The following is a 17,605-nucleotide window of genomic DNA, read 5'->3' as shown; positions in this document are numbered from 1 at the left end:
AATGTAGGGTTTTCTTTGGGGACCCTACCCGGAGCCGACGACTCAACAGTCTAACCTGCTCGGCTGCAGAGGGTTGGCCTAAACCAAGGGCGCAGGGAATAAGGCATTACTCTCTCATTCCTGATGCGGCTGCGCACAGCAGGTGCCTTTTGAGCAGCACCGGGCTCTTTGGCTTTAAAAGTATTTCGACCGTATTGGATAATGCGCCGGCAGGCACGGTCAACCGTTGGGCGATCGGAGTGTGCGGTTTTTGGGCCGACCTTTTCTAACCCGTCCTTCCTCGGGGGAAGGCAGCATCGCTGCTTCCATAAATATGGAAATGCTGGTAGCCTGAAGGAGACATCTTACTGCCTTCACACTCCTGTCGCAGAGGACAGTACGACTTTACCCCCAGACCGCCTCGTAGCACGATTGCTCGTAGTACGGGGTCTCGCTGCTCTTGATCTGGCTGCTCCCCTTTGGCCTTCCTGGCATGGTTGTACCTTGTGGAACGAAGTTCCAGCCAGTGTAGCCCGCGGGATCATTGCAGCACTCAAGCCCGACCACCACGTCAAGGTGGCAGCTTTAGGTCGGGGCAAAAACAAGTAGAGGTCGACTAACATTCAGACGTAGAATCCTTCTCAGGACAAAGCTTACCTCTTAGGCGAACCAAATGAAAGATCGTTTCAGAAGAGCTTGATAAACACTCGGTAGTTTTTATTTGGGCAACGTTTCGCTTTTGATACAAGAGCTTCATCAGGCCAAGTGAGCACGTGACCAAACAGGCCAGGTTATAAGGCAGACGGGGAACCAATCAGTAAGTCAGTCCTCTTCAGATTATCACACTAGATCAGTGTTGAGTGTCAATTAATGGCTTCTGTCGGTTAGTGAAGAACAAAAGATCGTTCTTATTAACACCCAATGAAAACCTCTGGATATCCAATTGGTTTTCAACTAATTCACCCACACCATTCATACAAGGAGGAATTAACAGCTCCGGTGGATTCATCGGATCTATGGTTGGTTTCCAAGTTGAAATCAATCAAACTATCGATTTCTAGTTGTTGAGGGCGTGTTGTCCTAAACGGCTGCTGAAAAAAACCGGCCAGATAAGACCATTCTGAAGAGATGAACTATAGATAGTCCGGCGGCTAAGGTCAAAACTTAGGGACCGGACGGTTCTGGATTGAAACTCAAGCCTGTCCAGATTTGGGCAAACTGCCAGTAAGCGATCCCTCGTGCTTCCTTCTGATGGCAAGGCAGCTAGGCACCACAAAAGGGTGTCAAAGCTGAGGGACTTTATTACCCTTGTAGTCACGTGTGCGTAAAAGAAGCACATAACAGCTTCGGGCTTAGTAAGAGATATGGCCAACAGGTTGCATTCCATAAATATGGGAAACAGTAACTTGAGGATCACAAAAGGCTGTTGACGAAGCCCACCAGGAGTAGTCAGTCTTCGGACTACAGAGCCACCGAGCTCCTGAAGCGGTCGGTCGCAACGGCCGTGTTCAGCCCGTTTCCTTGACACTTATTTGTCGACCGGTTACGCGACAAGTGACTTAATGAAAAAGTGAAATCATTCAAAATAGTGATGATGCTGTTCCCCACTGAAGGATTTTGTGCTACCCTCAAAGAATACAAATATCCCAGCAGCAAGGGTACTATTTCAGACTGACCAAGATAACTAGAACAAGTGATTTTCCAGCAACCATCCTGATCGATACCAGTTTTATCGCGTACTACACATCAGTGACGATAATAACGTTCGAATAAACAACAGTACCTAGTTAATACCAAGAATAAGCTTAGAAAAACTCACTAACATCGGCAGGTGTACCAAATGATGACATGACTTCAGTATGCATGACAGTACAGCAATTCGATGTATCGGTCTCATGTATAGTTAATGGGGACGAGTTTGCGTCGGCCGTAGTAAAGCAGAATTTGACTTGCAACATTTTCTGACCGACTTGTCGGTAATATGACGCGGAGTTGGATGAAATGTGACAACCATAAGTTTTATCCTTTGTCAGAAATTTCCCTCTAAGGTGATCCTGTTTGGTGCTCGTTCAGTCGATCGATTTTCAGTTATCTGTGTGGATTTTACAAGTTGAGCGATGTTCATTCAAGCATTATGGTGCAAACTAAGGTAATAATGATACGAAACTCCGATGCACATCTACAGCAAAAGCCATTTCGAACTCACGCTGACAGTCAACAACAGTTCCGGCGTACTTAACTTGATCTAATGTTTTACTTGCATGCCCCAGTAAGTTTTAAATGGATCATCTGGGGATATTACGCTGTTTCGTACTCAGGTAGGTTTCACTTGGGGATTTTAGGATGGGTAGATTTGGTAGGCAGCTATCGAGCATTTTAAAGGGAAAGTTCTAAACAGGAAACACTTATTGTTGTCATCAGTGGAGCTAACTACTCATGACTCAGTCAGTCTGAACTCAGAGTTCGAAAGACATTTCTTGTACTTGTGTGGTGGTACAATTATGTGCCCGCATTTTGTGTCCGTATTCCGCTTTAGGCTTCTAAAGCGCTACATCTACGACGAGATGGACCAAATGGTTAGAGCGCGAATTTACTGACCGGAAAGTCCGTGGTTTGAACCCACCCTCTGCCTCTCGACTATCCCTGTCTAGGCTTGGGCAACCTGACAGTATCCCAGCCCTAGTGCCTTCTTCGTGTGGCATGGTAGCTAGACACCGAAAGGGTGCTACAGCTGAACGATTTCTATTTTCTATTTATTCTGAGTTCGAAGTAAGATCTCCCTCTAACGAGAATATCGTGGAGCCATCCTATGTCAAGAGAGTTAAGCAATCCACAACAGTTTCGTCCCTTTTGGAAATCACCAGCAGTGAATTTCGCGCAAAACTCCAGGAGGTCTCGAATCCGCGGCCTCCGGACGAGTTGGTGAACATATATCCGTTCAGTCAGGAGCGGCTGAGCAGCGAGATGATTACACAGGATAGGGTGCCACTCGGTATTTAATCACAGAAATCATATCAAGTGATCGCGAGATGTTTTGGAACAAAGTATCTCGTTTTCCGGGATTAAAAATGAGGTAGAGTATGTCGTCGCCGTCATCTTTTCCCATTCCCTTTATTATTCTGCCTAGAAAAATTGCCAAAAACGAGCGGGCGGTGAACAGTTTAACTGCAACCTTTTGACTTGTAATTTTATTGCTATGATCGGAAATTTGGCGATACTAATCACCACAGTCACGGGTAGGGATTTTGGATGTTTGAAACAGTGCGGAAATAACGATCTGGTGTTTGACTTTTCCGGTATGTCAAGTGTACTCTCCAGCTGCGTTTCTAAAAAACAACCGGGGTATCAATTCTCGGAGCAGCGGATTATGATGAATTAGGCTCTAAATTTATCCCCCGAAATAGGACGGATGTAGACCTTCAAAAGCAAAGCCAATCCTAATCGCAAAACATTCAGGAAACGAGCTAGTGCAAAACTCAAATGAGACCTGGAGGCAGTTAATCATTCAGTTCGTCAAGTTATCTATACCCCCCCCCCGCAAACCTTAGTGCGACATCAAACTATAGGAGACTAGATGTTTCGGAAAATCCCGGATGAGAATCCGGTCATATCAAAGACGGTACCCATGATGACGTCATCATTTGGTCTATTCTGATCGCCCAAGAATTTGCGACCATATTTTCCAAAAGATTGTTTGTTAGGCTAACCAGATTGATAGATTTGGAAGTTGTAAGAGGCGTTTGGGGACTGTTTTGAGGGCACCAACCGGAGACAAGACATCGGGAAAAAGCGCTCATGGCTTGCATTTTGCCATGCTGACATAAACTGAAGTTTCTTCAATCAAATGGAACAAGGTGGAACCGGTTGAGAAGTCATCGTTTTTGAATGGTTTGATAAATTTAACTACTCTTTCTCAAACCCGTCTGAGAACAGACGTTCCTTTGTTGAAATGCCTTCTTAGTCCTGACTTTCTGCTTCAGATAAAGAGTCGGATCGATATTGTTAAGCCTGATGCCGTCTGTGAGCTGTCTACGACCTACAATGGTAGAACCAACACTGGATCAATATTGGCCAGACAATTGCGATCGATCTTCATGTTCAGACAACTGAGATTTGATCCATCGTACATGCCGGCTGTTCTTTAGAAAGTGAACAAGATAAAGCAAGATGGAGGCTTCCCTTGTTTGGTGATAGCTACCATTTCTTCTTGCACATCCGGTCAAAATTTGATGTAGCGCCAGCATGGATACCCACAAACAACACGTACGGGACCTTTAGCAGTAAGCGGCTCGACTCACAACTGAAGTACTTATCAGGCCACTAATGTCTGTCAAAATAACGCACCGGTATCACGGTCGATTAGGATTCCCGTGAAAAAGAAAAGGATGTCTCGAAAAAATCTACGGACTATGTTTGCTGATCCCACCCAGATTCATCCCAATGTTTCCCATTAGTTAAGTTACATTTGCGCTCCAATGAGTGAAGCATGAGATTTCGGTTGATCAAGTTTTTACGCATCTCAATGCCTTGTCGGTCATGTTAAGACAGCACTCAGAAAGGAACAACGTCAACACGAGTTTGACAGCAACACCCTTTTCCAGAAAGTAATCATCATCATCATCATCGACAGCATGACAACAGTGTTCAACACCAATGCTTCACTGCCGTACAACCATGATTTATTTGAAAACCTTATTGTAAAGAAAAGAGTAAAGGTGGACGGGGAAGGGACTTAGTGCTAGCTTATCACAATCATTCCGAGGTGCCTATACCTCCAGACACTCACTAAGGCGATCTGGATAGAAACTGAAAACACGAACACCACTGACATCGGTTCGCAGCCATATATTGTAGTGTCTCCAACCAAGCACAGTGAGGATCACGCGGTTCCCATTCTGGAAGGCGAGTAGCACCGACAGCACCCAAGCGTTTCTTGATCTCGTTCATACTCCACTGCCAGGTCATGGGTTGGCCACCTCTGTTTACGCCACTCCGAACTGAGCATGAAAAACAGCACTCTTCGGTAAACGATGGTTCGGCACACGCAACACATGTCTCAACCAACGCAGCTTCTGGTGCTGGACACATTCTTCAATGGAAGTACCCGTTACACAACCAAAAACACGCTTTCTAACTGCCTCATTACGGATTCGCCGACATCAACTACACGAGCTATGGTTTAGAGACAACGACTGTCCAACGCCTGAAGACGTCTCAGTTCCGCTGCTCGAATAGGCCAAGTCTCACAGCCATACAACAAAACAGCCCGTACTGTAGCTTGATACACACGTCCCTTCAGATTCAGGGATAAACCATTCTGACGCCATAGGCGTCTCAAAGTGAAGTCCGCAGCAGTGCACTGATTCTTCAGACGAGCAATTCATTGACGAACACTCAATGAGGACTCAACCGGGACAACAGTCTGAAACTATTCTAAACTACTGTATAACTTTTTTAAGAACAATCTGGCACAAAAAATTTGGATGACCCGGGTAGGAATTGATAAAACTCCGTTGACGAACTCTTACCTTGCCGGATGTTTTAATGCCCTTGCAAATGCATAGAAAAATAATCAACCAAGCCAACAGAAGGCAGAGGGCCAACTCCCAGCGGATGGTACCGCTATCTTCAATTCCAGAAGATAATCCGAGAACTCGATTTCTGAACGCAGAGAGAGGGAGGGAGAAAATACGACAAACAAACAGTTGACAGAGTGCTCGTAACGAACCAACAGTGGGACATGCAGCATCGATTAATGCGGTAAGGTTTTTTTTTCTGGCGAATTGCACTAAATTTCACCAAATCAACCGATTGCGGCATGATACATCGTGATACCTTTTACCTTTATCCATTTTACAAAATCCTATCCATTTCCAAGGGCGTGATTTACTTGAAAACCTGAGAAATAGGGGTTCTACCTGAGGTCACATCATACATATGACAGTTCTCACCAAAATCTATTAGAATACACACGAATTCAGTGAGTCAACCGGCAACTGCAACAGCTGTTTCATCCTGGTCTATGCTACCTCATCCTTGTCCGACATCCCCAGCAATACGTTTCAAGAGGTTCTCAGGAGTTCCGAACCCATGACCTTCTGGTTGATGGTCGAGTATTACACCATTCGGTCACGACTGACCTGTCTGACTGTTGTTCAGTGACCGGAGGGTGTGAGGCTCATCTGTTGATCGGAGGGCCGCGGGTTGGAATCTCCATGGACCTTCGTTCGATGCATACTACTGATGGTGTCCAACAAGAAAGAAACAGTATGCCGTGTCACTCAACTTATCGGCATGGATTAACTCAACCTGCAGAACAAGCTGTCGATCGAGATTTTAATAACTCTCGAGACTATGAAAATGGTGTCGAAGACGAATGCCAAGAACAAAACAAACACTTTAGTTGTTTCGGAGATTTGTAAATTTGCAGTCTGAATTTTACTATCGAATGAAGCAAATTTACTTAAAAAAACGAGAACACGTTCCTTATTTTTTCACATCTAATTAGGGCAACAGTCTATGTGCATAGTGTTTTTTCACACTCTTGGGAAGCTAGTCACGACGTGTGACCATATGATGTGGATCCATTGATTGACGGATGACCGGCTTTAATTTCTGTTTGAGCGCGTGTTCCGCACTCCATTTCTTGTAGACACTGTACAGCTGCTTCAATCGAGACTACGTCCTCCAACCGACCAGTGACCTTCAATATCGCAATTCACGTCACGTGCTCCGCCATCGGCTGGCTCTGGAATGACGAATCCTCAGACGGAAGCACCACATCATTTGTGTTACATCATTCTATGAGTAAATAACTGCTGTTCATATAATGATATGCAATCAACAGTGTGGTTACTAAACACCTAGAAAAGACACAACGTCTCCTAATTTCCGTGTCCACATTTCAAGCTAACGCAATCTCCTGTTTGAGGCTTCTTTTGTTCCTTCCCAAATAACAACTAAGGTATGTTTGTAGTCAAACTAGCAGGAAGATCAGATTCCCGAAATTAACCCAAGAAAGCCAGGAACCTACTGAGACCCTAAAACTCCACCAAAACCTCAATAGGAAAGCCGGCAAACATCCACGCCTGTCAGTCATTCAATTAGTCCAGCAAAAATCGATGAATGTTCAGGCACACGACAGAAGCACGAACGATCAGCGTTCAGGCATTTCATAGATGCACGATCGATGTTGATGGGTGTTCACTAAACGCCTATCAGGCAGCCTGGATCAATGTCAGAAAGTGCCCTTTCAACAGCGCGGGGACGTTGTAGCTTTTGCACTCGCACGCACTCTCTTGTTTGGAATAAAGCTGTTGTTTGTCTACCCTTGTCGGTGAGTTCTTTTCTGGCACCAGGCATTGGACTGGGAACAACAGTTAGATGTAACACAAACAAGGACAAGAAGTCAGCTTTTGACAAACAAAATCCCCCACGCTGGTTAGGAACTTACGCCCGGAGAAGGGATACAAACTGACAGACGGATATCCGTCGGTAGATTTTTGTTCACTTACACAAAGCAAGTCATGTGGACCACATTCTACAAAGCGGTGATACACATAAAAATCGCTGTGACTTTGTTCGTTAACTGGTGCCAAGTCACTTTTTGCGCGGCGCTTGGAATGAAAAGTGACACCACTCGAAATACCTGGCACAACACTGTATTCTACTACGTGACTTTAGATTTGTCATGGTGTGGAGCACATTCCAACAATTAGAAGACTCTGGTCACTTTTTAAAGAATTCGCGCAAATGAGTCTTTTACATATAACACCTTTTGAATCTGGCATTGACTCCGAAACAGTCCTCCGTTTTGTATGCCAAAATTTTTTATCCAGTCTTGTTTTTACCCACCCAAAGTGTGTTTTGTTACCTCCATCCTGAATGACGCAAGTTGCCATCGAAAATAGCAGGAACTTTGGGATATCAACAGGCTACTAAGAGATAACCATGCAAAATTGTCTTTTAAAAGAATGATCCAGGGTCTGATGAGAACGTCGACAATAAGTCGTACTACTCACTCGTACAAGGAATGGACACACGGGTAGAAACAGCTGATGGGTGGCAGTAGTGTTTCGTGGAATATCTCACGACAGTTTTCCTGTAAGTTGCGAGATTCGTAGAATTCATTCTCACATCACTCGTTTCGGCAGTTGTCATCCTGTTCTACCGAGTTATTTTGTGAAGTCCACATCAAGGGGGGGGGGTAATAGACTCGAGTTTCGCTCATAGTTATCCCCATCAGCAGTGCATATTCTTGGTCGTGCTGGGGCTTGAACACCGGACAACAACGCCAGTTACTGAGTCGTAGTTTAGGGTGACGAGGTGACGATCAGATCATGGTAACACGCACGCCTTGCATGCCAGATGTCTGAAGTTCGGCCCCAGGTACTGTCAGGAATATGCACGGTTGATGAGTTCTAATAAGAGCGAAATTCGAGTCCATTACGTCCGTCATTTGGTGTGGACTCACCAGAACAATTTCTCCAGGACAGGAGGCATCAGTGTTCTTGTTATATCTGCTGATTCGTCAATCCCTGGTATCTGCTGCTAACCCGCTCCAGTGCCTAGTTGCCGGAAAAAAGACTCACAGAAGGGAACGCAACAGCTGTATCCCGAACAAGCGAGGGCGAGAGCGTGAGTGCGTGCCAGTGCGGGAGCAAAAATTACTATGGCCCCACGCTATTTAAAGGGGACTTTCTGACATTGATCCAGGCTGTCTGGTAGGCGTTAGTGAACACCCATCAACATCGATCGTGCTTCTGTGAAAAAGCCTGAACGCTGATCACATTCGGTCGTGCTTCTGTGGCGTGTATGAGCACTCATCAGCTTTTGCTGAATTGATTGAACGATTGACTGGACTGGATGTTAGCCGGCTTTCCTGTTGAGATTTTGGGCGTTCTAAGTTTACATTCAGGAATTTGACCTTCCTGATAGTTTTCATCTGAAGTTGCTATCAATTACAGTGATAAGAAGAATTCGTGGACATCCAGACACGTGGTTGGTATAGTTTGAACAAACCTAAAGAACCGTTCTAATCAGGTATCTCGGATATTCATCGCACTGAACTTGTTTACTTTTTGATTTGATTGTGATGTGAAGAGTTACCATCCTATTTAAGGGAGGCGTACAAAATACCGATAAAGTGAAGCGCCAACATTGATTTGAGAAACATCCTGTAACTAATTATATTTCTTAAACGATGGGTTTTAAAAGTGTGCTATTCTCCACTTGTAGCAAATCGAAATCCCGAAAGTATTGATGAGCATCTTATTGGGACAATCAGTTTTCCCGAGAGTGAACCAAGCATACATTGGATGGATATTTCCTTCAAATTCGAGTCACTTTTGTACACTAGGTCGACCAGATACGGCTGAAACCAGAATGAACGAATTGCTAACAATTACCGTAATGGGGGATATACCCTGGTTGTATAAATTCACAGAATCAGTCTGGCGTAATGCAACAACAACTAGTTATTTACCGGGGTCCGGCTTTCTTAAAACTCGAAGTCGAGTGTCTTGATTCCATTTTGCTGTCAACGTGACAGTTGTCAAATCTACATCAGAGCTGTCAATCAATACTTTTCACAACACATAAAAAGAAAAGGCTGGCAGTTTACAAACAACGATTGTTTGCAACAATGAGGATGTAAGAACCAGTTGGGGAGTCCATGTAAGATGCCTCATCGAAAAGTCAACAAAATGAAGCAGCTTGATAATTGAACACTCAGGGAACTTTACGCTTGGCCAGATAAGTTTTCTCTCCATGGATGGTGTGCTGCTAGAATGTTCCACCTAAGACGGTTACTCGGTTATTTTTCACAAGAAAACCTACCATAAATAGCCCATCATAAGGAGTTTCCTCTGCACATTTTTCGTTAGGGCCCGCTTGTAACAAACGGACTTTAACAGCGTTCCAACGTACCGTTTGTTTTTCAACTGACAGTTTTGTGACAGCATTGTGGCAAATCACTCAGAAGGTGAAATATCGATCAGGAAAATCGTGGTGTAGTTCTTGACCAAGTAAAAGCTTTTGAGAGGCACAAATATTGTCAAATCAAGTCATAGATTAGATGGCGCTGAGTAGTCTGTAACTGCGAAACTGATGAATGACCGGTCCACAAATAAGACGAACTCTCCAAGTAAAGCGCTGTCGACGAACTGGGAAACTTTCCGCTCAAAAGTGCACATGAGGTCTTCCCTGAGAGTATACAGCAGGGAGGCGTGCTGTCTACATCCGTCGTGGACATTTTTGGAAAGTTCCATTTCTTCCCCAATGCGGTCGTTCAAGTTGGGCTCTACTTTAAGACGATAAACGACCGGTTAAGCTGATGCCACTAGTTGAGTGCTCGAACCCGCGTCCTGGCTTGGAAAAGAGATTACCATGGTCATCATGATCACAGAGCATGACATCAATGTCCACCACTGTTGCTTCACTGCCGTAAAACGGTAGTTAATTCAAAAGCCATATTGTGAAGAAAGTGAACGTGGAAAGTCGGCTCACTTAGATCATTGTTCCAGGATGAAAGCGCAGTGGATTTGTGATAAAGCTACAATTCCCGAAATATCAGTAGATATTATTGAGCTCCAAGAACGAGAAAACGTTGGCATAATTCAGTAGTTCTGACATTGCAGGTCAAGCTGGCCAATATCCTGAACATAACTGAGGTTGACAGTTGAAATAAGATTCCGAGATGAAGGAACATCTCCCTCGGCACACAGGGCTATCTTTCGTGCAGGAAAAATACTATGGTTTGCTACTTTTTCCTGAAAGAAACTATCCACAAAATTGTTGAAAACTCTTCGATAGCCCATGACCGGTTTCGCCCTCCTTGGGCGAGATTCTGCCTTCCTGGTGAGCCTCGAGAATGGCAAAACCGGTCGTGGAAGTCAAATAGTTCTTAGCAATCCTGTGGGTAGCTTGTTTTGTGAAAATATTCCGGGACTGTTCGATGATCAGGCTAAGTGAAACGGGAGGCGGTCTCTATGCAGCTTATTCATTTGAGGAATGTCATAAACGAGAGACTCAGCTGGGTTTCAGATGAGTCTTCCTTGGTGCGGAATGGTCCAACAGATACATCAGTTTTCTCCACCAGAAACATAGGTCTTCGATCATTCTTCAAGAGCGTTTGAACTGGTTGCACCCGATATTAAGTTCTATCATATACTTGAACTATGGTTGTAACGTGCGCCTGCTGAAAACACCAGAAGCATCATTTTCAATTCAGGCTGTTCTACGTGAACGGAGTTTACACATTTTGTGATATATGCCTGTCTGAAGAGTGGTCAGCGCGACTGAGATAAAAAAAAAAACCCATCCCACTTACTCCCAGTACTCCGTGGCCGGATCCGATGCCAGCACGTTTGCGTTGGAAACCGAAACGTTTGCCACCTGGTCACTTTCGTTCGCCCCAGGTTGATATGCTCTGCAGTTCGCGGTGTTCCACCACTGATCACATTTTGTCCACGGGAGTACCCAGGTGAACGAAGCGAACAGGTAGTGCAGACCCCAGCTCAAAATCACAGTATAATAGCAGTTGACCATGAAGTTGATCAGCGTGCTTGCACACCCAAGCCCTGGAGTGAAAAAAAGATCTTGTGAATTGGCACTTTGTTGAGTGGATGTCTACGCGGAGAACAGTGAGGTTTTCAAAACTGGGAAAGGGTTACTCCAACAAGATAGGTGGCCCCTATACAAACGGGGCATTGCTGCTATTCTGCGTATTTGTGCAAAAAGTTAAGGCCTCCTCTGAGGTCACAACTGATAGGATGACACTAACGAAGTTAATAACGGCCAGTAAAACGGCGCAACTGCTGAGGTTGTGCATCATCACCTAAGTACCTGGTGAAATTCGAGACGATGCCACTTATACCGGAGCCGTTAGGTACGTAATCCATTGCCGTTATATTGCTGTTCATTATTGTGATTATTCTTGTAAACGTCAAAAGGCCCCTGCTGGTCTCCCATTTTCTAATCGTTCAGCTGTAGCACCCTTTCGGGACCTAACTGCCATGCCACCAGAAGGTTGCACGAGGGCTGGGATACTGCCATATTGTCCAATCCTAGACAGGGGAAGTCGAGAGGCAGAGGTCGGGTTCGAACCACTGACCTTCCGGTCAGTAAATTCGCGCTCTGACCAAATGGACCATCTCGCTCCTAATAGACGAAGACGGATTGCTAATCATATCGATCGTCCTCAGTGTGAGTCCCATTAGCTCCCATGATGCAAAACAAACGTGTACCCAGTCCAACATTCCGTTGCTCTGATTGGCTCGGGTGAGTCACCAGAGGATGTGAAAGTGCTCGAAAACATACTCTACTCCACCGTCAAACACATGTTCCAAAACACAGCATTTTGGTTCGGAAGAAAACTGAACTGTCGATGAGCTCTACTCAACAGCGCGTCACTTATCTGCCCCGTGAACAAGATGATGAATTGAGCGAAATCACAGACAGGAAAGCTTCATAACTTTGTTTAAAAACTGACAGTCCGCACGTCACAAAATAACCTGCCTTGCATTATTCAACACTGACATAGGCTATTGGCAGAAAACGAAAAAGCCCCGTAGAGAACGGCTTACCTCGAAAGATCGGACACAAGTCCCATGCAGCGATTGCTCCGCGAGACATGAACTGACCCATTGTGACCTCGAGAAGGAAGAGTGGAATGCCAGCCATAAAAACGCTTATAAAGTACGGGATGAGAAATGCGCCTGTGGGGGGGGGGGTGCAACACAAAGTTCTTGTCAGTCAAGAGGCGAGTTTGAAATGGTCTCAAAACAACTATAAATGTTTCGAGTTCGAATGCACTCTGGTGTTCGGCCTACGTACTATCAGACAAGAGGATATTTGCGTGTTTTAATTCGAATTCGAGAATGATTTTGGTAAGCTAGTAATAAGTCCTTCTCCGTCCACTTTTATTCTCTTCTTCACAATAAAGCTTCCGAATAAACCATGTTTGTATTGCAGCGAGGTGTCAGTGTTGAGAACTGTTTAAAAGCGTGCGTAAAATTTAGTGACCATAATTCATGAATACTTTCTCAAACGCATCTCTAGCAACCGAGGCTTTTATGTTGCCTAATCCGTTCAGTGCCAACGTCGCCTACGGTTATACTGAATAGCGGAATACATTCACTTGAATACCATTCTGGTTTTGGCCGGGGGCTCACCTGAAACTCAACAAGCTTATGAGTAATGTATTACATACTAATGAATAGTTTGTTGCCAACACTATTTCAGACAAGTATTCTTTTCGAGCAATACACTCATTTACAAATCAACTTGGTTTTCACGAGAGACTCAACTGATACTCTCGTTTATGATATTCTACAACTGAATGTGCTACACACAGGCCGCCTCATGTTTCAGTTGGCACGATATTCTAGATAACGCAGTATATTTTCATAAAGGAAACTACTCACAAGGTTGCTGAAAACTCTACGACCTTGTGAGTAGTTTCCTGTAAGAAAATATTCTTTTCAGTAAGAAACTGTGTTGAGTTTTACGGAAATTTTTTGCTGTGAAATGCATACAGCAACGGTGTTCATTCTACTCGAGTCAATCAACCAAGCGCTTCGTCTGGTTTGCACTAATTCGCTGGATGGATCCGTTCGCCTGATGTTCATGTCTGAAGGGCTTTGCCTTATCGGGCGTCTAACTCACTTATGCACTTGGACTAAATGAGGTCATGTGTGATTCGGGTGGTTTTCCGGGGTCGATTATTCCCGACATCTAATTGGCAATGGTAGTTGTTTCAAACCGAGTGTTTTGCAATGAACAGACCCCTTTGAATACCGTAGAGACCTAGAAAAGCGTTCCTAGTTCAAATATAATGCTGGCACATGAAGGTAACCCGTATTCTGTCAACAAAAGTGCGTGTGCACCTGTACTTGAGCGATGAAAATCATTGAAGTCGAACCCAGTATGGCGCGGATAAATGGAGATGTGATGAGGTTTGATATTATACAATAGAGATTTTATTCTTTCAGTGAAGGTAACCTATACCGAAAGGCCGAGGAACATTGTAAAGGACGTAGAATTTTCGAGCTAAACCAACGAAAGCAAAGTGCCGAAAGATGGTAAGTTTTTTTCTTACGAAAACGATGGTGTATTCTTGAAATAAACGTATCAGGAAGGTTAGATTCCTGAAAGTAACTTCAGAACGCCCGGAACCTACTGATCCACCAAACTCTCAACAGGAAAGCATCTGGGCCAGTCAATCATTCAATCAATTCAGCAAAAGCTGATGAATGTTCATGCACGCCACACAAGCACGACCGAATGTGATCAGCGTTCAGGTATTTCATATAGGCACGATCGATGTTGATGAGTGTTCAATAACGCCTATCAGACAGCCTGGATCAATATCAGAAAATCCCCCTTAAATAGCGTGGGGCTGTTGTAAGTTTTACTCTCGTACTCGCACGCACTCACGCTCTCGCACCCGCTTTGTTGGAATATGGCTATCGTGTTCCCTTCTGTGAGTCTTTTTTCTCCGGCATTAGGCACTGGAGCAGCAGATACCACAGATTAACGAATCAGCAGATATAACAAAACGCTGCCCGTAAACATTAGAAATGATGGGACTTTGAAATACTTGTGCTCGTACATGATTCTGATGCATTCGTGCATGTTTTAGACAAATCCTTGAACGGAATGTCAATACTGAAACATTGGAAACGTTGGTGAGGTCGTACCAAACTCTCTACAATCACTTGTGACATTTAAGTCTAATAGAAGAGAAATACCTCCAATCGGAGAATACCCCGAGTGAACAATATCAAAGCTTCACGGATGTACTTGTCTACTGGCGCCGTAACCTCGGCATATCAAGATTTGAGATCGCCTCATGTCATGTTATCTTTTATATATGTATGTCTGTATATATGGCCAGATACAGAGTTACCGCATATCAGCCCAGCATACAACTGGCGCCATACCATCATGCTATCATATGATGAAATGCATCCACGACGCCTCAGTGGCTGCCAAATGCTCGCCTACTTCAAAGAAACATCAGTGTCACATTTCAGATGGCACGGGGGACTACCAGCTGTCTGGACAGCTGGCAAGGTGTGCGTAGACGAACACACTATGGAATAATCTGTCGCCAAGCAAAGATGGACATTTTTCTCTTGAAGCGCCCACCACAGCGGGCGAGACCACACAATTCGAGAATTTACTGAGAACACTACAAGACATTACTGATCCACCCGTAGAAAGGATATGCCTAGTCCACCTTAGTTTATCACATTATTTTCGAAAATTTAATGTGTGGTAGGTCAAAAACGTCCAAGTGGATTCGAGAACCTGAAGGAAGTGGTGATCCACACAAAATCCTTTTTGGCAGATGAGCTGGAAAAGTAAGTAATATGGTTGCTTGCTTGTTGCTGGATTGCTCTACCTTTCCACATTTTAACAAGCAGTCTTCATCAGACCGAGCGGAGAAACGTCTTTGTCGTCGTGTACAGATTTGAATGTATCCTTTGACGAGAGAAGAAGTCAGCTTGGTTTTTGGTCGGCTTGCCGAGCTTGAATGACCCAGTTAACCCCGCACTGATGATGTCATCTCGATTGGTGATGAAACGTTTTCAAGCCAACAGATGACGAAGAGACTTACAACCAGGAAGCACACCAAAGCTATCCATAATCCATAAAATTGCCAATAGAGCCAACTAGACCGCAAATTACAAACTCACACAAATCATAAAATATGCCTTTAAAAAAGTACTAATTCTTCCGGTCACCTAGAGAGCTTCATGGTGGGTCATTACAAGCCCACACCGTAAACTTTAGAATGTACAAGAATAATCCAGCCACGTGTTAGCTTTCACGACCACGATCAAAGTTGGACGGATTCTGTAACGGTGATACTACTGATGGGGAGGCATGCGAGTAGTATGTTTTCTTGTAAATCCGCTCTGCGTCTCTTGAAAAATGATATCTACTACGGAGTTTGCGGAGTCGATCTGTGGCATTTGTTTGGATTTGAGCAAAAGCCAATGAATATCCAGGAAAGTTCAGAAAAGCGCGTTCAAAGAGAATATGGATATTCAGTCTTTGTAATCAAGATGCATATGAGGGTTTTGCTTCCCTGTCCAATAGTCTGTAACTGTTCAGTCGGCATTTTCTAATAAGCAACCCCGCAGTGAAAAAACGTCGTAAAAACAACGGTGCAACCTCACAACTAGTAACTCCATGGAGAACGTTTGTGACACGAATTAACCGATAATATCCGTGAACCCAAAGGTACTGTGACGTAAGCTGAAACTTAGACCTTTCCTAACTCTAGAATGTAAAAGAATAATCCAGGTATGTGTCAGCTGCTACGACAACGATCAAAGTTGGAGAGATTCTGAATATACCGGTGTGACGGTGATACTACTGATTGGGGGCATGCAAGTAGTATGTTTTCTTGTAAATTCGCTTCACGTCTCTTGAAAAGCGAGATCTATTACGGAACTTGTGGAGTCGCATTTGCTTGGATTTGAGCAACCGTCAATGAATATCCAGGAAGGTTCAGAAAAACGCGTTCAAAGAGAGGATGGATAGTCCGTTTTTGTGAACAAGATGAATATGAGAGTTTTGCTTCCCCGTCCAATAGCCTGTAAATGTTCATTTGGCAGCGAAAACTTTTTGCTTTCACTGATAGGTCGTAAGAATAACGGTGAAACGTCACAAACAGCTTGACAGTAACTCCGTGGAGAACGTTTGTGACACGAAGCAACCGATAATATCCGTGAACCCAAGGTAATCTGAAACTTAGATGGGCCTTTCTTAACCCTAAACTGTAAATGACGAGTCATACAGACTTTTCCGCAGCCCATTTGTTTTTTGTTCGTCTTCTTGTACATGAGAACAATATTTGATGATTCAGGCTTGGTGATAATGCGTACTAGTAACAACATCCTTATCCAGGAGAACAGACTTCTAGAAGGGAGTGCCTCCGAGGCTCTCTCGTTGTTCACACAACACAACGGGGGAAAATGTAGAATAATAATCATTAAAAACGCTTCTGTCAGTGTAAAAAAGCAGTTCACAAATATCGCTCAAAATCCGCCTCTTTTTGGGCTTCAAGCCTCATATTTTTGTAGCACGACAAATCAATGCAATTGGAAAAATTCATCAGTGCACATTACGTCCAGAACTGCAGCGTACATCATGATGATGCGTGATTATGTATAGGATATCAAGTCCCCAACTAAGATTGAACAGTTGTACAAGAGGTCCCCAGTGGAAAATCGCTCTAGGTATGGAAAGCAAGTTCGTTCTATCCAAATAGACCACGAAGTTTGACCCGAGAATGCAACATCGGCAGTTGACAGATGGAAGCTCTTGGGTTCATATTTCACGTGCTTCTGGATGTGTCGGCGATATGCTATCTGGATGCCGTCCAAGCGTTAGTTAACCAAACTGTCTACTGAATGCTTGGATGTCCAGCAACACTACGGAGAGCTTCGTGAAACGCTCACTGTTGGTAATTCCGGACAAGAATGGAGCGGCCGTTCCGTTTCTTCCCTCTTAAAATGCAATGGCTTCACCTGCAGGGTGCGATTTCAACTGGTGTCTCAATGCCTCGCACACTACCAAACCAAATGTGTGGTTCAGCAGAAAAAAATAGTCC

The 17,605-nt window shown here is 44.3% G+C and overlaps 1 protein-coding gene across 1 annotated transcript in view; it reads right to left on the bottom strand.

Moving 5' to 3' along the window:
* T265_10760 (hypothetical protein) overlaps nt 1-17,605 on the bottom strand; it is a gene marked incomplete at both ends in the record, with an annotated part of 55,338 nt that overhangs the window by 20,291 nt on the left and 17,442 nt on the right. The window contains 3 exons of the mRNA XM_009177226.1: nt 5,508-5,640; nt 11,309-11,558; nt 12,564-12,695. Coding sequence (XP_009175490.1) covers nt 5,508-5,640; nt 11,309-11,558; nt 12,564-12,695 — 515 coding nt within the window. The remainder of the gene's footprint in view (nt 1-5,507; nt 5,641-11,308; nt 11,559-12,563; nt 12,696-17,605) is intronic.

This window comes from Opisthorchis viverrini (genome assembly GCF_000715545.1).
Source record: "Opisthorchis viverrini unplaced genomic scaffold opera_v5_406, whole genome shotgun sequence".
Classification (NCBI taxonomy): Eukaryota; Metazoa; Platyhelminthes; class Trematoda; order Opisthorchiida; family Opisthorchiidae; genus Opisthorchis; species Opisthorchis viverrini.
Note: the sequence above shows the minus strand (reverse complement) of the source record. Positions and strands in the feature narration are given on the sequence as shown.